At 52.1% G+C, this 23,157-nt stretch overlaps 1 protein-coding gene across 4 annotated transcripts; it reads left to right on the top strand.

Annotated features, from left to right (window-relative positions):
- The first annotated feature begins 5,707 nt into the window (after positions 1 to 5,707).
- On the top strand, positions 5,708 to 22,844 carry LOC149749852 (hexokinase-3-like). 4 transcript variants are annotated; one of them, XM_089909717.1, is made up of 19 exons: positions 5,708 to 5,775; positions 8,570 to 8,691; positions 12,459 to 12,621; positions 12,831 to 12,985; positions 13,069 to 13,188; positions 13,273 to 13,368; positions 14,282 to 14,381; positions 14,461 to 14,644; positions 15,135 to 15,290; positions 15,442 to 15,675; positions 16,042 to 16,337; positions 16,442 to 16,581; positions 16,660 to 16,779; positions 19,337 to 19,432; positions 19,602 to 19,701; positions 21,580 to 21,763; positions 21,876 to 22,031; positions 22,191 to 22,424; positions 22,512 to 22,844. In XM_089909717.1, exons 2-19 carry the CDS (start codon positions 8,596 to 8,598, stop codon positions 22,654 to 22,656), a joined length of 2,775 nt encoding a protein of 924 aa, XP_089765843.1. In that variant the 5' UTR covers positions 5,708 to 5,775; positions 8,570 to 8,595; the 3' UTR covers positions 22,657 to 22,844. The 4 variants fall into 4 exon arrangements, with proteins under 4 accessions (XP_089765843.1, XP_089765845.1, XP_089765844.1 ...); XM_089909718.1 differs by lacking the exon at positions 5,708 to 5,775 and adding an exon at positions 8,080 to 8,098; XM_089909719.1 differs by lacking the exon at positions 13,273 to 13,368.
- Positions 22,845 to 23,157: the final 313 nt, after the last annotated feature.

The following is a 23,157-nucleotide window of genomic DNA, read 5'->3' as shown; positions in this document are numbered from 1 at the left end:
TTTTATTTCAATAAGATGGAGATTTTCCTTTTTTTCTCTGGGCTTAGGGGAGGGATATTTTAATTATGGAGCTAGTTCTCAGACTCATAAATTGCATGTTTCGGAATGAATTCCATTACTGGTCTCTGACATACTGCCTATATTCACAAAATGTGTAGTGCACAGTTCTGAACACTGTGTGGTTACTCTTGACTTTCTGTGACATAATTCTGGAAGATGCCAGGGCATTGAATTCTACTTCTGTTCTGCTGTCCTTAACATTCAGTGACTTGTCATCTCATCTTGCTGCCTCACCCAGTTAAGAATTCTCAGCCAGAGCATAGGACCTTTGAGGGATATGTCTGACAATTCTTGCCAGGAGTTTGTAAGTGAACTCTAAGTTATTAGTTCCTATACAATTACTTTTTCTTCCTAGATTAACCAGTGGGGATGCCTTGCATATTCACCTGCTAAAACTGAGATTGGTTCTCTTGCCATCAGAGGTCAGAGCAGCAACAGGAAATAACTTCTATTTCAGTTCATTAGTAGAGGAGTGCACATTCTCAACCACATTACCCAGGACCTTCCAGTGAAGAGCAGAGATGTGGTCTATCCTCAGTGCACAGGCAGACTCCAAAGATGAGAGGATGTTGAATGGCAGAAGCAACTGCCTGAGGGAGATGACCAAACAAGGATGTTGAGAAAGCTAGCTTTGGCCCAAGTTGATTTGAAGGTGTAGTGGGAGATGGTATGAGGTGGCTGCCGACCAGGAAAGGATCCTGGGACAAGATAAACAGGGCACTACTCACACTTTCCTAACTTCTGACTTACCAAGTCCAAAAGTTTCTTTTCCTTTATTTTAAAACAAACATGAAGTGTGTGTTAGACTGAGGAGTTCAGAGATAGCTAGATGTAAGGCACAGCACAGGCCTTTAATGCATTGTTTCCTGCCTAGCTGCCGTTGCACACAAGCTCTTTGAGTTAGAAGAAGGCAGGATGGCAGGCTCACCATGTCTTGGTGTTGGATGGCACTGACATTGTGGCCAGCATCACATTAATATTGCTGTTATTTTTTGAGCAATTGCTATGGTTCAGGCAATGTGTGTACCTTCATTTATTCCTCACAGCAACCTTATGAGGTAGGTATTATCCTCCCCAATTTTCAGATGAGGAAACAAAGGTTCAGAGTAACAAAACCACTTTTTGTCCATGGAAGTGAGACCACAGTGCCCTGCCTCATCAGTCCTAATGAAAATGCTGTATTTTGACTCTAGTACTGATTATTTTCCTGTTTTCCTTCTGAGAAATAATTTGGCCCATCAGCTTAACTCTCACTAGTTTTCTCTCAGTAAATGGCAGTTTATTGGAGGTAAAGTTCCATAAACAGGGAATAGTATGTTTATCTCTCTGCCTGAAGATAAGAAAAGATAAAGGGCTGATTCTAGAAAGTGAATTATTTAACTTAAAATTGAGCAGTCTCCCTAGAACATGGATCAGTGGCAAATTGTTGGAGGAGGGTGTGGATCAGCAGGACTAGTACTGGTCAGCTTATTTATTAACTAATGTGGAGTCAGGGGGAAACAGCCATCTCCCCAGGCCCTCCCAGCTCTATCTTTGGTAAAAGCTGCTCATTTGTCTTATTCTCCCAATACCAGTGGTTTTGTGGGAGGGGCCTTAGTAAGACAGTGAAGAGACAAAGTCAGTGAAAAGAGTATGACATCAACCTGAGTCTGAACCCGTGCTTCTGATACAAGTTAACCTCTGTGAGACCTAGTTTCTTTTTCTATAAAATGGGAAAAATCTTACAGGGTTCTAAGGAGTAAGATAACGTGGGTAAAAGCACAGTATCTGTCTCATAGAAGGTGAGTGAATGGCAGCATTCGTTACTCAATGTGATGCTAGTTTTGTATGTCATAAGTAGTGTTACAGTGAGAGGAGGAAAAGCCAGAGAGAGGTGAAGAGCAGATGTGAGAGGATACAGTTCGACTACCTTAGTTCCATCAAGCACCAGCCTTCCACAGCAAGCTCGGGTGTTTAGAGCTTGCCTAGGACCCCTGGGTTTTGGGGGTTTGTTTCTTGTTTTTGTTTTGCTTCTTCCAAAAGGTGGGAAGCAGCTGTTCTGATGGTGTTGTCAATTCATGAAGAGCTGGGAAGATCCAAGAATTTCACAAGCTATTGTGATAAATTGGGAAAGAGAAGGTAACTTCTGTGTTAGGCACTGTGGTTGTGTTATTTCATTTCATCCTTATAACAGCCCTCTAGCAGAGGCTGTGCCTTGCGCATTTCCCCTGGGCACTCACTGTTCTATTACATACCCGCAGGGTCCTATTGCAAGAACCTGTAACTCTCTGCCTTAGCACTTCTCTAGGCTAGTGTGTGGCACAGGCTGGGAGTGCCAGGGAGTGAGGGCCCCTGAGGCAGCCATCAGCCAGTAAAAGATGGAAGTTGGAGGATAAATTCTCCAGCTTCCTCACCTTAGGTGGATGCATTCTATCTGTCTCCCAGAGTTCCCCTGTGGGATTGAGCCTCAGTGGCTCCCAGCAGCAACTTAATTATGTATGCTCTATTGGCTTCCTTCCCTTCCTATCTCACTTCCAACTCCCCTGTCAGTGCTTCCTGGATCAGGGCTGGGACTAGGGTGAGGGGCCCTCACTCTTGGGTTCATGTAAAGGCAGCGTTGACACTTGTGTGAACCTAAGAGGGATTCTCTACATTTTATAGCTAGGCACTTCACATGCATTGCCCTAATCCTAATCCTGGCCTGATTGCTTCCCAATTAAACCTTTTGCACTCAAATTAGGTCTGCTTCTGGAGGAGCCCAACCTAAGGCATTAGTCTCCATGTTTTATACATGGAAAACTGAGGCTCAGAGAAGTGAAGGAATTCACCTAGGTCATACAACTGGTAACTGAGATGGGATTCAAACCCACGTCTGTCTGACACCAGTGCTGATTCTGTCTACTATACCATACTACCTCCTACTTCCCACTTGAGTCACAAAACTCAATGGAAATTTTAAGTTTGGGTGGGCTCATTCTCACCTGTGAGGCAGAGAAGCTTTGGCCCTAAGTTGATTTAGAAGGTGGGAATTGGGGTGAGGGGAAGGCAGGTAAGTAAGTAGATGGTAGTACCAAGTGGGAAGATGGAAGAATGTATAAAACCCAGAGTGGAAAGGCTGCTGAAGCCGTATGTACCAGGAAGGCAGGAAGAGGTTACTTATTTCCTCTCAGTTTCAAAAGCCCTGGACTATTGAGGTTGTGGGAGGGCTCTTCAATTTAACAAAAATTAACTGATATCTATCCCACGTTAGATATAGAACTGGGCCCTGGAGCTCCAAAGGTAAATAAGAATCATTCTTTGGGAGCCCATAGTACAGTGGGGGGAGACAAACAGATTCTTTTAATAGACTGTAGTTTATGCAATGATACAAGATCAAGACACTATGGGATCAATAGACAGGTTGCTACTCGGCTGGGATTAGGGCCAGGAGGAACTTGTCTAGGAAGGCTCCCAGCACTGGCGATGTCTGAGGTGTAATTTAAAGGATAAGGAAAAGTTAGGTGAAAAGGCTGGAGAGCGCAAAGGGAGAGTCATTCCAGACAGATGAACATAAACAAAAAACTAACAGTAAGAAGCAGCTTGATGGGTATAGGAGAGCTGCAAGGCACATTGGAGTAAAAGGGCATGGAGGGAATAGCAGGAAGCTTATTGGTGCCTGGCCGTGGGGCACTGTGAGCTGTGAGAAGCAAGCCTGTGAGCACATCGGAGCAGGGAGGGCCTGGCTCTCATCCCAGCCATGGTACCTGGGCTACAGCCCACCTTTCCCCCAGCTGACTGCCTCTCCCCATTCCTTAGTTCCTCCTGGACAGCTGGAGATTGGCACTAAGGGGCTATGAAGAGCCTTGTGAGGACTTGTCCTTCCCTTTTTTGGTCAATGGCCATCTGGTGTCTGAAGAGAACTGCTGATCCTTGCTGTGCCTCTGCTACAGTTACGGCTGTCATAGTTGTTCACAGATCTCAAGCCCAGACTGCCTCCTCCTTCCATAGGCCCTGACACAGACCTTCCCTGACACTCTGCCTAGGGTGTTGGGACCCCTGCTGCTGGGGAAATAGACATAGGTTTCTAGAAACACAGACAAAGAGCCCTGGCATTGCTTGTCAGGGGTGTATCCTCACCCTGGCTCAGGAGACTGCAAACTGACTGTCAGCATGAATCACATTCACATTCAGTTCTATATTCTCTCCCCACTAAGAAGTTGAGAGAGACTGGAGCCCCAGGCTAGGCAGGATGCTATGTTTTGAATGATGGCCAGTCTATCCTCCCCACCCCCATTCCCAATCTCAGAGCCTACATGCCTGATTGCTACACAGTGAACTGTGCAGAAGGGCTGATATGTGGCATGTTTCCAGGCCCAGTTATGCCAAAACTGATTCAACGGCCATCATCCCTGGTCTCCATCCTGGTGTCATGTGGAGGCAGAGTACTGTTTATGGTTAACGGTAGGGTTACTGTTGATGAGGTAGCCTGGAGTTTTAAAGTATCTGCTCACCCATTTCCCTGGAATGAAAATTGGTACAGCGTGTCTAGTCTTCTGCCATGGCGAGTATCTTAGTCCATTTGGGCTGCAATTAAAAAGTACCACAGACTGAGTGGCTTATAAACAATAGAAATGTATTTCTCACAGTTAAGGAGGCTGGATGTCTGAGGTCAGGGTGCCAGCCTGGCCAGATGGTCAGATGAAGGCCCTCTTCCACGTTGCAGACCGCCAACTTCTCGTATCCTCACATGGCAGAAGAGGCAAGGGAGCCGTCTGGGGCCTCTGATGAGGGTACTAATCCCATTCATTAGGGCTCCACCCTTATGACCTAATCACCTCCCAAAGAGCCCACTACTTAATACCGTCACCTTGGGCATTAGGTTTTCAACATAAGAATTAGGTGGGAAGGGAACAAAAGTATTTAGACCACAGCAGTGGGCACAGTGTTACCCCAACTTTCTGTACATTCAAGAAGACTAGTTCAGGGAAACCAGCTTGGTGGCCAACAGCCCCACTGCAGCTGAGATTCCTCTTCCCCTTCTAGTAGAGAAGCCCCATGGTGTGAACCTACTCTTCCTCCTTGGCCTGTAGACTAAAGGCTGAACACAGCCTGGCTGCTTCCTCTCCCACCATGTGTCCTCACCTACATGTATCCTCTTGAGGTCCTTGGAGCTGTTCCCCAATTCCATGAAGGTGCCTTATGCTCCACAATTTTGTACATGTGAGGACATACTGCCACTCTTCCTTCAGGGCTCAGCTTCCTCAACTTCTGCCCACTCTGGGGCAGAGTTAGCCTCTTCCTCTTGTGCTTCCACATCGCCTCGTGTTCATTTAGTAAGTCGTTACACATTTTGGAAAATTGTCCATTGGACTACATATTTCCCAGGCTATTCTAGCTCCTTTCCAGGGGTGAACCACTGCGGACTCTGAGTGTTTGTAAAATGGATGGAGCTCCCAGCATTGCAGAGGGGATATCCCAGGCTCCTTGACCCACTTCAGGACTCCCAACTTCCTGTGGCGATCTTGCTTAAGTTTGCACCATGGCCCTGCCTAACCTGGCCTCCTCTTAGGGCAGACTCAGAGGGAAGTGCACCTTCCCGAATTAGCTGGTGTCTAGTGAGAGGGTGGGGCTTGGTGACATTATAAGTCAGATTACTCGTGAGTTTCACTTTTTGAGTACAAAGCAGTTCAGTGGGACGTCTCATTGAGAGAGAAGAGCTGAGGTCTGAGGAGAGTGACCAACTGCTGCTTCTCCCAGGTAAGATTCTCCTCTAATTCCTGCCTGCCTCAGCTCTAGCCCCTTCCTTACCCTCATCTCTCCTGCTTAGTCCATCCTGGATGAGTGGAGGCTGGAAAGGCTAAGCTGGTTGGTCCTCGATAGTGGTTCCTAACCTCGGCAGAGGTCCTGGGATACCTTTCAGAAGGAAGGCTCGTTCCATGTAGCTGATTCAGCTGAATTAAGCCAAGAGGCCCACAGTTATTCAAACATCCCCAGACCCTGGGCTGGGTTCTGGGGATCTAGTGATATGGGAGACATGTCCCTCCCCACAGGAACTCTCAGCTGGAAGAGACAGAAATGAATACATTTACTGGGAGTGTAAATACTGGGGTTACTTGGGGGAAGCTTCAGTCTCTGTTATGTAGAAGTGCTGAATAAATGTTGAATAGAAGAAGAAATTAATAAGAGTGAATGAGTGATTGAGCTAGCTGGGCCTCGAAAGGAGAGTGAAATCTCACCATGTGTGTAGCCCTAGGCCCCTCCCAAAGGTAATTGCCTCAGTTATCCCATTTTATCCTCAAAACAGACTTCTAACATATATGGAACATATGTTTGACAGATGTGACAGAAACTGAGTGTAGGTATATGTGACTTTGGGGAGATTTTTTGGAAACTGATTTCTTGGTTCTCTGAATAAGAACTCCCCACCTCTCAATTTTTCAAAGCTGTACTAGCACCTATCTATTTCAAGCCCTGTGCTGGGCATTGAAGAAGCAGAGATGACTCAGACAGCAATTCCAGGGAAGGCTGTGAACGAAGGCTGGACAGCAGGAGACAGGATGAAGCTCATAGTCAATGTGGCTGGAATATGAAGGGGAGTAGCAAGCGAGGAAGCTTGGGTTGAGGACAGTGTGAGGGGGTTGCAAAGTCACAAAACTTCTTTTTCTGCAGTAGAAGCCATCACAGTGTGACGGCTTACTTCACATTGTGGGGAATGACATGATAAAATCTATTTTTGCACAGTCACTCTGGTAACATGTTTGGTGTGGGTAAGGTGGCGAGATGGCCACATGGGAGCACAAATATCAATTAGGAGGCTGTTGGAATAATCAGATGGGTGGAAGGTCTAGGACAGTGGCTGTGGGAACTGGGAGGTGGAGACACATGGGAGCTCTTTCCGCTCTCAGCTCTTTCAGCCTGAGAACTTATTGCGTAGAGGAAGTGAGGGTCAGGGATGTATAGTGGCAACATGAATGCCTCCAGCCAAGGTGAAGGACGGGAAGAATTTCGTGGGGAAAAGTGAAGGAGGAAATGAATGTGGCTTTGACCGTTGAGTTTGAGGAGGCTTCTCTAGCATCCAGAGATGCTAACAGACCATTGGAATTTGGGATTTGGCTCAGGACAGGGGTAGATTTGGGAACCTTCACACAGGTTTTAATCAAACCTTGGGGATGAGTGAGATAAAGAGGGAGTGTGGAGAAGAAGACTATGGCCAGAAACTTGGGAGCTAAGAGGAGAGGAGCGAAGGAGTTATTGACGCAGACTATGAGAGACTCAGGAAGGAGGCTCAGGGAAGACTGACTGTTGCAGCCAAGGGAGAAGAGAATTTCGCAGTGAAGAGAATTCTCATGGCTTTGCATGCCTGAGAGAGGGTGAAAGCATGGAGACTGAGGAAAAGGCTGGTATTGGGCAGTCAGGAGGTCATAGGTGGCCATGGGGAGGGCAAATTCATGGACATGAGGGGAGTGGCAGGTGGGGAGGGGTTGCAGAGGTGGGAAGGTAGCTTTCCTGAAGTTTTGCTGTTAAAGGAGGAGAGGGAATAATTCAGTAGCCAGATGCCTTCTGCCCATCTTGGGCCCTCCATTGCATTTCCCTTTTCTTCCACCCCTGCAGGGCACCTGAATCATTGAAGGCTCCTTTGGAAACTTCCTGGTCCCCATTTTATTTATATGTAGATGAAAATAAAGTAGGCCTTGAGATAGAGAGACCTGGTGTGGCTGCTTTGTGAGGAGCTGCATCCTCAGCTATGAGCACAGGGCTCTTTCAGCTCAGCATCACCCCACCTTCCAAAACCCACCCTGACGTTTATGTTGCACATTACAGTTCCCAAAGCATTTTCCCTGTTGTTACTCTTTTTAATTCTGATGACAGCCTTGTGAAGGTAGATATTATCTTCTGTTTTTTACAGATGAAGAAACTGAAATGCAAAGAAATCATAAATGATTTGCCCGAAGTCATGGCATTAGTGGAACCCCTTTCTGAAGCACAGATCCACCCCTGTCCACTTCTCTCTTCAGCGTGAAATTTACATACCTTAACTTGGCATGAAGGTGCCAAGCCAGCCTGCTTGCTTCTCCAGCAGGTCTTTGGCCCCTCCTTACCTCACAGCCTTTGCTCCAAACCTTTAGCACATCCCTGAACTCCCAAGTACAGCAGCAAGTCCATCTCTGTCACTGCCTGTGTCAGTCATACTGTGATTATTGGTAAAGCTGTGAGGTCCCTGAGGGTGTGGTCTAGGTCTGCTTTGTCTGTACCCTAGCATGTGGCACATTAGGCATTAGGGACTGGTAAATGTGAATGAATGACTGAATGAATGGCATTGGGATTAGAAATCAGCCTTCCCAGTGCTCTTTTGTTGTACATGCTCTGGAAAATGAGGGCTTTCTGGTGGTTTACTAAAGGATTTTGATGGTCAGAGATTCTGAGCTCTGCCCACATCTTCCTTCCTGGTCCCCTTCAGAAGGAAGAAAGTTAAGGGTCTGTATCACAGCCTCCGAGGTTCATCACAACCTGTGGAGTACGTGGTTCACCCGGGAACCCTTTTCTCCCATAGGAGGTCACCCCCCACCGTGGAACCACATGGACTCCATTGGGTCTCTAGGGTTGCAGCAACGGGAAGGAGCCCCTAGCTGCCCCCAAGAAGGCTTGCCCTGCCCCTCAAACAGCTCTGAGCTGGTAAGTTCAGCGCTGGGTTCCTGTCTCGTGCCTATTCAAGGGTGTCAAGAGCAGGAGCAGCAGAAGATGCCATGCGGCCACTGGCTCACACCCATGCAGCCCTTTCCTGTTTACTGAGCCTTTCATATCTGATCTAGTAGCTTTCTCCTTCAAGGCTCCACACCACTGCAAGGTGGGGATTATCTCCTCATTTTACAGGCGAGGAAGGGGGCTTAGAGAGGTGACGTACCTTGAGCTTAAGGCATGACAGGAGCTTGAGCTGAGGTGTTTCATCTCCAGAGTCTAGAAAGGACCCTCCAGGGTTTTTCTTGTAGAAAGCTGTGTTCTTAAAGCCCTTCCTTTTCCCACTTCTCAAGTCATTCCTGCACATCTTTCACCCCTCAACACGACCACTGAAGTCAGGCACACAGAGAGAATTTCAGTGCTGAACTCAACTTGGAGGTTGTGCAGCAAGGTTATTGTGCCTCAGGTTAGCTCAGAGTGAATTTCTCTTTTTTCTGTCATCTTGACTAAGATTTAGAAGCCCTTGCCTACCACACCCTCTAGCAGGAAACACTCGGGTAAGTCAATTCACATCTCTTCGTCTCTGTTTCGTCAACACTGAAATGGAGGAAAATAAAGTCTAATCCTCCCACCCCTGGAGGATTAAGTGAGCTAATGGAGATACAGGACCTGCACAGAGGAGGCATCCACGAAAGGGTTCTTGTATCTTTCCCTGCAGTTTCTTTAGCTTTCCAGCCCATTCTGAAACCTGCTTGATTTGGCTTGTTGCCCAAACGAGAGGGGCGTCACCCCTCACTGCATTTCATGCTCCCACTTTACCCTTGTCCAACGTCTGCCCCAGACCCTGTAAACATTTCTTCTGTGCACGACCCCTAGCTGGGCCACAGAAGGGTGCAATGACTGTGCCGCGGTGCCTGCCCTCCCAGGGCTTGCTCTAGGGCCTGCCACCATCACCTCTTTCACTTTACACCACTCTCTTGAGACTCTGGCGCTGGTCCCACACCCACCCTGCTGGCTTTATTGCACACACCTGCAGTTTAAAGACAATTCTCTTCAGCTTTGGGGGAATTTCACACGGATGCCAAATTTCCTGTGGCCTTGGGCCCCCACTCAGCACTGCAAGGCTTCAACCTCAGCTCCCCTTCCCATGATGATCTAAGAACCACGTGTAGTCGGAACCCAGTCCCATCTGAGTCCCTTCCTGGTGCCTTCTGCCAGGACTCTTTTTGTCACCGGAGGGGTCATGGAGTCAGGCTCCCCAGGCTAGTTTTACCTTGTGCTCTGAGGAAAGGGAACCCATGTCCTATAGGCCAGCCACTTTCTCACCCCTTCACATCTACTGTCTTCTCAGTCCTCAAAACATCGCTGAGAAGTGGGTGCTATTTTTGTTCCTGCTTGACAGAGGAGAAAACCTGCTCAGAGAGATGAGGTGGGCCCTGACTGATGGACACAGCAAGTTGGTCAAAGGATCCAGCATTGAGGCCGCATTGAATCCACCCTCTCTCTAATGCTTTGCTCCTCACTCTCCTGGCTGAGGTCTCTCCCCACTCTTCTTGGGGGAGGTTGAGGGGAGACTCCAGTAGCTTCTCCTGTCTGCTGTGTGCCCACCAGCGTCAGCCAGGGAAGTCCTCCTGTGTTTCTTGAGGCTTCTGCCATCTCATAGTCACTCCTCTTGCACCTCTCACTGCAGCTGGGAGGAAAAGGAAGAAAAACATCGATCTACCCAAGCCATTGACTTCTCCATAACTCTGATGTTGTCATTAAGCAATAATAAAACACCCCTCACATCTGAACAGCACTTTACACTTTCACATACATTATCCCCTTTCTTATGCCACCACAACCACTTAGTCAACAAATCCTGAGAGCCAGCCACTCCTTGTGGCCCTGAGATACAGCCATGAACAAGACATGGCTCCTGGGTGCTTCTGAGTATTGTTATTCTCTTGTTAAGTCTTACCATGTCAGAGAGAAGTTTAACTTGCCCAGGGCCACATAGACAGGAAGTGGCAGGGCAAGGACTCAGATTTAAGTTTTCTCATCCCATGTCCTGTGGGGGTTTCTTTGCTGCAAACTTCATCAGCTTTGGGTTCTTTTCAGGTGTTTTTATTAGTTTTTATAAGGCTTCACATTTATGTGGAAACATCTCTGCAGTCAGATCTGGGTTCAAGTCCCGCTCTGCCCCTTAATAGCTGCTTGGATTAGGCAGATGACTATACCTCTCTGAGCCTCAGTTTCCTCATTTGTGACTCAGGAGTAGCTCCTCCTAGCATGCATGGCTACTGGAAGCAGTAATGTGAATATGGAACTGAACATCTGGACTCCAGTTAGGATCATTTGCCTCCTTAGGGATCTGTTTCCCATTCTTTTCCTAAAGCAGGGGTGGGACTGAGTTGCCCCCATCTCCCTCAGTTGGCAGCCTCTCCTCCCTGGCTCTCCCTGCCTCCTTATCCAGGTGCCTGAGTGGTACTTTATAGATATGGGCCCAGTGTGGGGTAGCGGGTCATAGGAATGGAATTCCTATGAGACAGGCAGTGGGGACCCGGGAAAGGCTAAGCCTGGGAGAATGGAGTCGGGGGCTGGGACCCTCTGAAAAACCCAGGGAGGCTGCTGAGGCCTCTTTGAAGGACAGGCCAGAGGGTTGTCCCAGGGAGGTTTCCACACAGAAGTGAGATACTGGAGCTTTTCTTAAGCTCCCCCAACTCAAGCTTCTGCTGGAAAAGAACCTGCTGTCCCATCCTCTGCTTTCCCTGTCTGCCCGCCACTCCCTTCACTCTGATCTGCGCCTGGCCAGCCTTCCCCAAAATCCATCCCCTTGCTCTGAAGAAAAACCCTTTGTGCTCTTCCCCCATATCTTCAAATGGCTCATTCCTTTCCTTCATTTAGGTCACCTCCATGGGGAGACCTTCCCTGACCAATATCCAAAAATACCTCTTCCTCTCCTGGTCACTCCTGAACTTCTATTTCTGCCTTTCTTTTCTACCAGTACTACCAGAACCATATTACATGTTTCTGTGCTTATTTTCTGCCCCCTACACTGGAATTGAGTTCCACAAGAGCAGACTCAGCTGGCTGTGCAGTGTATGGTGCTTAGAATAGTGCTGGGTACATATTAGGGGCTCAGTCAATGTCTGTGTGAAGGATGGCCAACTGTGGGAGGACTGTCCTCCATGGTGTGGCCCCCAAACGCTCCTGGCTGGGCTTGCTCGGGCTCCAGAGTGGAGTGTATCGGAAGAGGGAAGCCCCTGAACCTGAAGTTCATCCACACATTTGTTCATTCATTTGCTCATCTAACAACAATTCACTGAGCAGCTCGGCTATGGGTCCTGGGGAACCAGAGCAAATCACTGGTGGGGTGACAGGGGAGAGGTCTTGCCAGCCCTGAAATCAAAGAAGGAGAGGGGGTTGGAAGGAGCTGAAAGGATCCACAAGGGAATGGAGCAGGAGGAAGTGGGTGGGTCTTCCCACCAGAAAGGAGCTTTCTGAGGGTGCAGGAGCTGGTGTAGGCTGTGAGCAGCAAGAAAGCCACAGTGTGTGAAGAGGCGAGGAGTGAGGCTGGGCAGGTGCTGGGGAGCTCAGCAAGGCTCACAGTGGGCTCAAGCAGGGCTCAGGCCAGCCCCTGGGGAAGCTAAGGGAGGGGTGCTGGTCTGGGCTAGGGAAGGGAGGTATGAACTGGGCCAGGCTGGCCTCTGTCTTGTTTGGAGTGGGGGAACTTCGCTAGGCCAACAGGGCTCCTGCCCAGATGTCGGCCTGTTTCTCCTCAGGTACAGGAATGCCTGCAGCAGTTCAAGGTGACAGGGGCACAGCTGCGGCAGATCCAAACCAGCCTCCTGGACTCCATGGAGCAGGCCCTTAAGGGGCAGGCCAGCCCTGCCCCTGCTGTCCGGATGCTGCCCACATATGTGGGGTCTACCCCACATGGCACTGGTGGGTGGTATAGACTAACATGGGTGGCCAGGACTGGTAAGAGGGTTCTGATCTGGGGGAGGGGGGAGTTCCTTACCCCTTTCTCCATCTCTAAGGTCCCCATCTCTAAGGTCCCTTGATGAGACTTCACAGGCCTTGGGAATGTTTCTGGGAAGAAGAGGGCTTGGTCTCACCAGCTGCGTGCCTTTCTGTGACCTTCTTTCCCACAGAGCAAGGAGACTTCGTGGTGCTGGAACTGGGAGCCACAGGGGCCTCACTGCGTGTTCTGTGGGTGACCCTGATGGGCATTGAGGGGCACAAGATGGAGCCCCGAAGCCAGGAGTTTGTGATCCCCCAAGAGGTGATGCTGGGTCCTGGTCAGCAGGTGAGCACTCACTGCACAGGCTCTGGGCCCGGGGGCAGCTGGGGCTCCAGTGGGCAGAGCTAAGCCCCCAACCCACCCCACAGCTCTTTGACTTTGCCGCCCGCTGCCTATCTGAGTTTCTGGATGTGCTCCCCGTGGGCAATCAGGGTCTGCAGCTTGGGTTCAGCTTCTCCTTCCCTTGTCACCAGACAGGGCTGGACAAGGTGAGTGGCTACAGGGACAGTGGGTGGAGGGGCTGCAGCCCCATGAAGGTTGTTGGAGGATTGACCTGAATTTTCTGCCTCCAGAGCACCCTCATTTCCTGGACCAAAGGTTTTAGGTGCAGTGGTGTGGAAGGCCAGGATGTGGTCCAGTTGCTACGAGATGCCATCCAGAGGCAGGGAGTGAGTAGAGGAAGGGGAGCAGGGAGGGATGCCCATGTGGCCTGGGCCTGGGCCTGGGCCTGGGCCCAGCACATGTAGGCTGTCCCTATGCTTCTGGGAGAGCCTGCTTTCCTCTCGTGTTTATACCCTTTATCCATGTAACCTTCGGGTAAATGCTGCTACCATTCTCATTTTATAGGTAAGGAGGCTGAAGCTAAGAAAGGTCAAATAAACGTTCAGGACTGTAGGGGGAAACAAAGATGAAAAGACTTGACCCTGTCCTCAGGGACCTCACAAGTCTAGTGGGGAAAGCATTCCAATAAAAGATTGTCCCTGTTGAGAATGTGGTTCCGATGACTGTGGGAGCACAGGGAAGGGTGTACTACGACTTGAGCAGAGACTTGAAGGAGAAGTTTGCCAGGTGCCTAAGCTGGGGCTGGGGAGGAAGGTCTAATTTCAGAGAAGGGCATATTCAAAAGTCTGGATGCCTGAGAAAGGCCACTCTGGATCTGTGCCGACTAACCACCACGGTGCTGTGTGAGTAGCTGGAAGTCAGGGCTGAGAGGAGCAGGCTTGGGGAGCCAGGCCAGGACCAGGGTGAGCAAGAGAGGTGTCTACAGCATAGCCTTCAAGGTGACATGTTTGCTCACCCTTGTCCTGGTCCTGTGGGGAGCACTGGTGTTCTGGAAGTGATGGCTGAGGCTGAGAGCCCCTGAGACCTCCAGGGCCTGAGCTGGGGGCAGAGGAGCCAAGGGGCAGGCGTGGGATGGGAGGAAAATCCTCTATAGGGTGGGAAGGCCTAGAGCATATGTGACGCAAATGTGTGGGGCATGCGGACACGCATTTCAGGGACTCTGTGTGTCTCCGTCAAAGCCAGGGCCCCAGCCCTGCCCATCCCCCAGGTTCCCTGACCTCTGTCCTCTCTGTTGTCCAGACCTACAGCATCGATGTAGTTGCCGTGGTGAATGACACAGTGGGCACCATGATGGGCTGCGAGCCAGGGGTTGGGCCATGTGAAGTTGGGCTGGTTGTAGGTGAGTCACAGGCATTTGTGATGGTGGATGGAGGGCCTGGAGGCCTGGTGGACAGGCCCTGATGGGGTGTCCCTGCCAGACACTGGCACCAATGCGTGTTACATGGAAGAGGCACGGCATGTGGCAGTGCTAGACGAGGACCGGGGCCGAGTCTGCATCAGCGTCGAGTGGGGCTCCTTCAGTGATGATGGGGCCCTGGGGCCAGTGCTGACCATCTTCGACCACACCCTGGACCACGAGTCTCTGAATCGGGGTGCCCAGAGGTGGCCTAACCTTCTGCTCTAGCCCCATCGCTGCTTTGTTCCCCTCCCGCTCTGTTGTCCCTGTACTCCAGCCCTTAGGCCCCTCCCTCTCATTTGCTCCTAGGCTCTCCAGGTTGCATCCTGGGGGGCCCTGGCCAGGCTCAAAGAAGGAATGGGTTCTAGAACGAAGAGTTTTTAACTCTTGGCCCTCCCTTATTCCTGACTCTGGCCAGCTCTGGCAGGGGTTGGGGGTTGAGAGTAGCCAAGCAAAGAGTCTCCTACCCTCCTTGGGTCCTTCTACCCTCCAGGAGCCCCCATGAACCTAATCTAAGCCAGAGGGGGCAGTGGGGTCTGGGTAAACACCCAACTGTCTCCTAGGAGGCCATTTGCTTCTGGACCCTTCAGCAGGGACCGCAAAGAAAGTGACCTCTCTTTGGGAGTTCTTGGAGGTGGGACCAGGTGGGCTGAGGGCTTAGGAAAGGCTCTGTCCAGCCACCCTTCCTGCCTGTAGGTTTGAGAAGATGATCGGGGGCCTGTACCTGGGTGAGCTGGTGCGGCTGGTGCTGGCTCACCTGGCCCGGTGCGGGGTCCTCTTTGGCGGCTACACCTCTCCTGCCCTGCTAAGGCAAGGCGGCATCCTCCTGGAACATGTGGCTGAGATGGAGGAGTGAGTGCGGGAGGCGAGTGGGCTGCGACAGAGGGGTTCTTGACTTGGGAATGGGGAGGATGCTCTTTCCCTGAGGTAGCCATGGAGCTTTGGTGGGGGCAGGGAGCTTTGGGGCTACTTCAGCCCCAAAGTAGCACCCTGTCCCCGCCAGTCCCTCTGCTGGGGCAGCCCGTGTGCACGCTATCCTGCAGGACTTGGGCCTGAACCCGAGGGCCTCAGATGCCAAGTTCGTGCAGCACGTATGCGCGGCTGTGTGCACGCGGGCTGCCCAGCTCTGTGCAGCTGCCCTGGCTGCCGTCCTCTCCCGTCTCCAGCACAGCCGGGAGCAGCAGACACTTCAGATCGCTGTGGCCACTGGAGGCCGAGTGTTTGAGCGACACCCCAGGTATTGGGAATACAGATGATCCTGTGTTAGCAGGTAGCAGGAACAAGTGTGTGTTTGTGACACACACCGAGAGGGCACTCTGGTACCACTGGTGCAAGCCGATGGGTATGAATGGCACCCAAGCAAAGTGAGGACAGACAGGGGCTGGGGAGGCCAGAAGAGGTCAGAGGAGAGAAAGAGGCTTCTCTTGGTTGTGCAAGGGAGGGTGTCACTGGGGGCACTGGGCGTATGGTTGGTGCATAGATGGGTTTAGAATTGAATTGATTTGAAGTGAGGGAGCCCAGGGCTTCCGCAAGCCCTTGCAGAGCCCAGGGCTTCCGCAAGCCAGGTGCCAAGCCAGGGTGCACCTGATGTGTGTCTGTGTAGGTTCCTCAGCATCCTGCAGGAGACAGTGATGCTCCTGGCCCCCGAATGTGATGTCTCCTTCATACCTTCTGTGGACGGGGGCGGCCAGGGTGTGGCAATGGTGACTGCTGTGGCTGCCCGCCTGGCTGCCCACCGGTGCCTGCTGGAGGAGACCCTGGCACCATTCCGGTTGACCCGTGAGCAGCTGGCAGCAGTGCAGGCACAGATGCGAGAGGCCATGGCCAAGGGACTCCAAGGGGAAGCCTCCTCCCTCCGCATGCTGCCCACTTACGTCCGGGACACGCCTGATGGCAGTGGTAAAGACTTGGTCTGAATGGGACATGGGCTCCTGGGGGGTCACAGCATGTGTGGGGGTGGAGCTTCCAGCTTTGACCTGGCACTGAGGGTCTCTGCCCCACAGAGCGTGGGGACTTCCTGGCCCTGGACCTGGGGGGCACCAACTTCCGGGTCCTCCTGGTGCGTGTGGCCACTGGAGGTGTGCAAATCACCAGCCAGATCTACTCCATCCCGGAGTGCGTGGCCCAGGGCTCTGGGCAGCAGGTACCCACAACCTGGAGCTGATGTCAGGGGGCGGGGAAGGGCCAAGTGGCCTACTCCCTGACTTGCTCCACCCCTCAGCTCTTTGACCACATTGTGGACTGCATCGTGGACTTCCAGGAGAAGCAGGGCCTGAGTGGGCAGAGCCTCCCCCTGGGTTTCACCTTCTCCTTCCCATGTACGCAGCTCGGCCTGGACCAGGTGAGAGAGGGAGGGCTGCGGGAAGCCATCCTCAGGGGCTTTCCACCAACATACTCTTCTTGGAGTGGGCAGGAGGCCTGGAGAGGGCTTCCTGGGCTAGGGAGAGGGCTGGGTGGAGGCACTGCTGGGCTGGGCCTGCACCCAGCCTCAGTTTCCCCAGATGTGATGTGCCCAGGTGGATGGGATGCGGTGAAATGGCCTGGAATCCAGGGCCATGAAAAGGCGTGGGATGGAGAAGGACATGGTTACCCCTGGGGGCTGCCAGTGGGCAGGAGAGTGGAGCCAGCATTAGGTCTGGGCACTTGGGAGCAGTGCAGGCCAAGGTTGGGACTGACCAGAGGACACACTGGCTGTCTCACCCACAGCACTGTTGTAATGCCGAGGGTATCTGCAGGGAGCAGATTGTTCTGTCTCTCAAAGGGGCTTGTGGTTGCATGGTTTCTTTGCCCTCTCTCCTATTCCCGGCCTTGCTGGTATCCTTCTCAGGGCCTGGTTGGGGTTGGCAGAGGGGCAGGCACAGGTCTAGACACAACACCCACTCAGCACACACCTCTGCATCCTTCATCAGGAATGCTAGACTTTTCATGCACACACCTAAGGCCTGCCATGGAGATGGCTCCTCCCAGACCTCTGATCCAAGCTCCCAGGAATCTCCTCCTCAACACCCCCAACTTCTGCTGAAAAGCTCCTGTGATGAGGAGCTTGCTGGCCCTGAAGGTGCCCACCAGGTTCTTCCACACCTGTGGTCTCTGGGAAGCTCTGCCTACTCTACTCCAAACAGCCTTCCTATGGTTTTCGCCTACCCTCTGCTCCTGCTCTGACCTCTCAGACACGGGCCTCTGTGCTCTGCTTTCCTTTGGATCATGCAGTCAGCAGTGTCTCTTTGCTCATCTGCTTCCTCCAGCCTGAGTTATTCTGGCACCTTTTGATTATTCCTTGTAAGGTGTGAGAAGCAGGTGGGACCCTGTGCAAAATCAGGCATGCAGGAAACACGGTCCTATTAACAGAATTTAATTTCTATGTTGAGCCCACATTCTTTTCAGGAGTGAAAACTTAATGGTAATCAATTCAGGGATCCCCTTATCCAGGTAGGGGCCCCTCCTTTGCTGTATAGAATGTGCAGACAAGCTGGGACGTGGGGGAAACGTCCAGGCCCCAGCCATTTGGACTCTGCATCTTGCTCTCTTGGGTCTTGACAACGCCCTTGATACCTTACCTTCCCCTCCGTGGGGAAGGAGGGCAGAGGCTGCCTCTGTTCTCAGATTATCCAAATCCCTTCTGTGTCCTCCCCTTCCCCACAGGGGCATGCCCAGGGTGGAGGGCCTAGGACATCTTTCTCAGGAAGCCATCTGGAACCTGGCTCTAACTCCTGCCCATCTCACCTTCCCCAAACCAGGGGGTCTTTCTCTCATCTGGGAGTGGGGAAACTGCTGTTACTCATGATCTGGCTCTCCCTCTCATTCACTCTCACTCTCTCTGGTTTCTGTTTTTGAGACAATGAGCACAGAACACTCTATCTTGTGGTTTTATGGGGAAAGGAATAAAAGGAAATATTACTGGGGGAAATGTCAGTTAATATGTCTAAAGTCTCCTGCCCCAAAGATTCCCAGACCTGCTCTCCATGCGTCTACTTTGGGCAGAGCAGTCATTTTCTCCTAATGGTGGGTGGAATAGTTCCCCTGCCCTCTCCCTCAGAGGAAGCACAATAAGAAAAGAACAGCTAGGCCCCCATTACTAAGTTCACAATTTAAGGCCAGTTTCTCACAGTAAATTGTCTTGTCCCCTCCTGTCCTGCCCAGGTGTCTGGTTTCTGGCTTTTCCATTCATCCTTCACTCATATCTGGAACATGCCTGTGAATCTCCCATTGACACGGCTCCGTCCTAACTCTGAGGATTCCTTCCTTTCAAGTGACTCTTGCTAGCTCTTTCTGGGAGAGCAGACGCTGCTGTTATTTGGACCTCTGAGCCTTCTCTGTCCTTCCCTTTCTCACACACAGCACTCATTTTACCAGATCTGTTAATTCCTAACCCAATTACAAAGGGCCATTCCTTCTGGGCAGATGTCTTTTTTTTTTTGCGGTACGCGGGCCTTTCACTGTTGTGGCCTCTCCCGTTGCGGAGCACAGGCTCCGGACGCGCAGGCTCAGTGGCCATGGCTCATGGGCGCAGCCGCTCCGCGGCACGTGGGATCTTCCCGGACCGGGGCACAAACCCGTGTCCCCTGCATTGGCAAGCAGACTCTCAACCACTGCGCCACCAGGGAAGCCCTGGGCAGATGTCTTAAAATGGCCAGACCCTCAAACTATCTGAGCATTCTGGCACTAAAAGTAGAAGACGTAGGTTGGATGGTTATTAATAGGTTTCTTCACACTGGAATCCTCCTGGGGAATTGGGAGGGGGCAGAAGGCAAGGCCCTTAATCGTATGACAGAGTAGGCACAGAATCCTATGTGGGGAGGGAATCATATACTGCATTCTGATGGGATGCAGGCTTTGGGGAGGCAAAGTGAGATTCCAAGGGAACTCTAGCTTCCTGCTTCCTCTTGGTCCCACCCCAGGGCATCCTCCTGAACTGGACAAAGGGTTTCAATGCATCTGACTGTGAGGGCCAAGATGTTGTGTGTCTGCTGCGGGAAGCCATCGGGCGCAGACAGGTAAGTAGTCTGCCTACAGGGGTGCTTTGGAGTGACGGGCCTTGAAGGCAGCAAAGGGTCTCCCGCTGCCTGATGTGGGGGGCCCTCTGTAGTAGAGACCTCTGGGTCCAATGCTAGTTGCTGTGACGACCACGTTGCCCAGCAACTAGCAGCATCCTTCTGTGTGCAGGCAGTGGAACTGAATGTGGTTGCCATTGTCAATGACACGGTGGGGACCATGATGTCCTGTGGCTACGAGGACCCCCATTGCGAGGTTGGCCTCATCGTAGGTGAGGAGGGCCCTGCTGTTTTGTGCCCCTACTGCCTGTTGCTAATTTACTGCCTCCTGTTGATTTGAACATTCCCCTGGCCTTGGGGATGTGGCATCACTCTTACCTGACTCAATGGGGCCCTGGAACACTCTATTGGGCTGAGGGTCTGGAGCTTCAGTGTTTAGCCCAGCTTAGCTACTGACTCACAGTCGTTTAAATTCTCTGAACCTCAGTTTGCCCATCTGTTAAATGAATGTGAGCTTTGGAGTCATACAGATTTGGGTGGAAATACTAGCTCTGCCACTTCCACTGGTATGACCTTGGGCAAATCACCAGAGCCTCAGTTTCCTCATCTCTAAGGTGGAGATAATAATGATGCCTATCTTAAGGGGTTATGAGGATGAAATGGGAGGGGACAAAGTGTAGCATTATGCCTGGCTCATGGCCTACAGAGTATTTGGAATTGGGTGGGACCCCAGTGATGGGATGGGTGTGTGCAGAGAATGAGTTGAGATGGTTCTTTGAATAGTCCAAGATTCTAAGTCTTTTTAAAAAATTTTTAATATTTATTTATTTATTTGGCTACGCTGGGTCTTAGCTGTGGCACATGGGATCTTTAGTTGTGGCACGCAGGATCTTTTTAGTTGCAGCATGAGGGATCTCAGTTGTGGCATGCAGGATCTAGTTCCCTGATCAGGGATCGAACCCGGGCCCCCTGCATTGGGAGTGTGGAGTCTTAACCACTGGACCGCCAGGGAAGTCCCCAAGATTCTAAGTTTTTATTAAGCACCTCTCCTGTGGCCAGTTGGGGGCTGGATGAAGGGACAGGAAGACACATAAAGAAGGGGAAAATATCTGCCTTCTCGGAACTGACTGTTTAGTGAGGGTTGAATCCAGAAGAGCACGTGGCCGTCAGAGAGAGCTGAATCTGACTCTAAATGCCAGGGCAACAAGCCAAGATCAGAAAGGAAGGGGTCCCGACATGAGTGAGACTTGAAAGCCTTGAAAAGAAAAAAAGGAACTTGGCTAGAAGGGGGAGGAGGGATCCCATAGCTCCTTGGACATCCGTTTCTTAGAGCTGGAGGTATGTGGCAGCCTCGAAGGAGACTGGGAGCTTCTTGAACATAGTGTCTGGCACCGGGAGATGCTCGAGAGAGGCAGGCCCAGATTGCTGTGTGAATTAACAACTGGATGGAGTAATTCCAGGGTCCAACACACCTGCTTAGAGCTGGTTGTGTGTTGGGGAGAAGAAGGAAAAGCCTTTACCCAGGGTATGCCTTCTGTCTAAGCTTCTTGGCTTCAAGGTCAAATCCAAATGTCACTTTCTCTCTGTAGCTTTTCCTGACTTTCTAGGCAGGAAGACTCACCTGTGCTTGGGTGTTCCATGATGCTTTTCTTTGCACTTCTATTTGGGCACACACAGGAAGTATCAGAGTTGGCTGCTCATTGCCCAACCTCTGGCCACTGTGGAGCTCCTTGTGTCTCATTTTTATGTCCCCGGTTCCTGGCCCAGCACCTACTGTTTGACTAAAGACCTGGAAGGCCAGTCGAGGAAGGCTTGGGCCTCTCACCCATGTGACAGCAGGGGCTGTCACACATCTCTCAGGGGAATGATGTGAATGACGGGCATTTTGGGAGCACCCTGGGGTAGCATGGGAGATGCGCTGATGGTGGTGCTGGTAGGGGAAGTAGTAGAGTCCTGGGGGGCTTGATGGTGGCAGGGTCTGAAAAAGGGATGCGAGGAAGGAAGGAGGACCGGGCTTCGGGCAGGCCAATGAGCATGAGGAGATGGAGAGGTAGGAAATGAGCCCAGATTTTGCTATCTCGGTGGGAAGGGCTCAGAGGGATCTTGTCTGCAACAGTAAGTGGCTTCCACCCCATCTGGCCTCTCTGAAGGAACTGGCACCAATGCCTGCTACATGGAGGAGCTCCGGAATGTGGCAAGTGTGGCTGGGGACTCAGGCCACATGTGCATCAACATGGAGTGGGGTGCCTTTGGGGACGATGGCTCTCTCAGCATGCTCAGTACCCGTTTTGATGCAAGTGTGGACCAGGCATCCATCAACCCTGGCAAGCAGAGGTGAGGGTTGGGCTGGGCAGGTGTGACTGGTGGTGGCTGGCACTAGTGATGTGGCTGGTGGTGGCATGGGGCTGGGGCCTCCTGCCCTGTGTGCACACACACTTTCACGCAGGTTTGAGAAGATGATCAGTGGCATGTACCTGGGGGAGATTGTCCGCCACACCCTCTTGCATTTGACCAGCCTTGGAGTTCTCTTCCGGGGCCAGCAGACCCAGCGCCTTCAGACCAGGGACATCTTCAAGACCAAGTTTCTCTCTGAGATTGAAAGGTGCTGAGGCCTGCATTATCTCCTTCCACCTCCCAAAGGACTCTATCGTTGGGTGGAATGCTGGTTGGAGGGAGGTGCACCCAGAGGACGAGAAAGCCATGAGAGGGGGCGCTCATGCAGCATCTTGCCTCTCTGTGCTCTATTCCCTCCTGTCCCCAGTGACAGCCTGGCCCTGAGGCAGGTCCGAGCCATCCTGGAGGATCTGGGGCTGTCCCTGACCTCAGATGATGCCCTGATGGTCCTGGAGGTGTGCCAGGCTGTGTCCCAGAGGGCCGCCCAGCTTTGTGGGGCAGGTGTGGCTGCCGTGGTGGAGAAGATCCGTGAGAACCGGGGCCTGGAAGAGCTGACTGTGTCCGTGGGGGTGGATGGAACCCTCTACAAGTTGCACCCTCAGTGAGTCTGGGTGCCAGGCTGGGCAGGGAGGCATGGCCAGGTGGAGCCCGGCTGACCTGGTCTCACCTCGGCCTCTCCCCCTCACAGCTTCTCCAGCCTGGTGGCAGCCACAGTGCGGGAGCTGGCCCCTCGCTGTGTGGTCACCTTCCTGCAATCAGAGGACGGGTCCGGCAAAGGTGCAGCCCTGGTCACCGCTGTTGCCTGCCGCCTTGCCCAGATGACCTGTGTCTGAAGAAGTCTCCAGCAACCAGCTTTGTTGGACGAGGGCTGGGACCCCATCTGTCCCCCAGCCAGGTCCAGACACCCAGGACTTCCAAAACAGCCATGTATGACCCCTCCATGGCCACTGGCCTGGACCCCTAGCTCTCCCTGAGAGAAGTAGCACTTGGGTTAGCAATATATATATATAATTTATTTACATTCACGTCCGCTAAAATCCCTACGCGCCCTGGCGGCCGGGCAAGGCTGTGTACATAAGGCCAAGTGTAAGTGCACGAATGCACTTAAAACAGAGTCAGGGCACAAGCTTCACATGACAGGCCCCGCACGGGGGCACCGGCCAGCCCCAAGAACGGGCACGCCACGGCACGCACACTCGCCATTGTCCAGCCCGGGACTCCCGTTGCATATTCACATGCCCCGTCAGGCAGGGCTCCTCGTGGCTGGGGGCAGGGGGGGATCGGAGAGGAGCCGTTGGGTGTCCCTGGGTGGGTGGGAGAAGGGCAGCATGTGA

This window comes from Delphinapterus leucas, chromosome 3 (genome assembly GCF_059928025.1).
Source record: "Delphinapterus leucas isolate spDelLeu-1000000601 "Yukka" chromosome 3, BTC_Dleu_Yukka2, whole genome shotgun sequence".
Taxonomy (NCBI): domain Eukaryota; kingdom Metazoa; phylum Chordata; class Mammalia; order Artiodactyla; family Monodontidae; genus Delphinapterus; species Delphinapterus leucas.
This window is presented reverse-complemented; position numbering and strand designations above follow the sequence as displayed.

Coding starts and splice junctions, on each gene's coding strand:
- LOC149749852 (XM_089909717.1), top strand. CDS start 8,596: ATGGACTCCATTGGGTCTCTAGGGTTGCAGCAACGGGAAGGAGCCCCT. Junction 13,369..14,281: donor ATGCCATCCAGAGGCAGGGA/GTGAGTAGAGGA, acceptor TCTGTTGTCCAG/ACCTACAGCATCGATGTAGT. Junction 16,582..16,659: donor CCCAGGGCTCTGGGCAGCAG/GTACCCACAACC, acceptor TCCACCCCTCAG/CTCTTTGACCACATTGTGGA.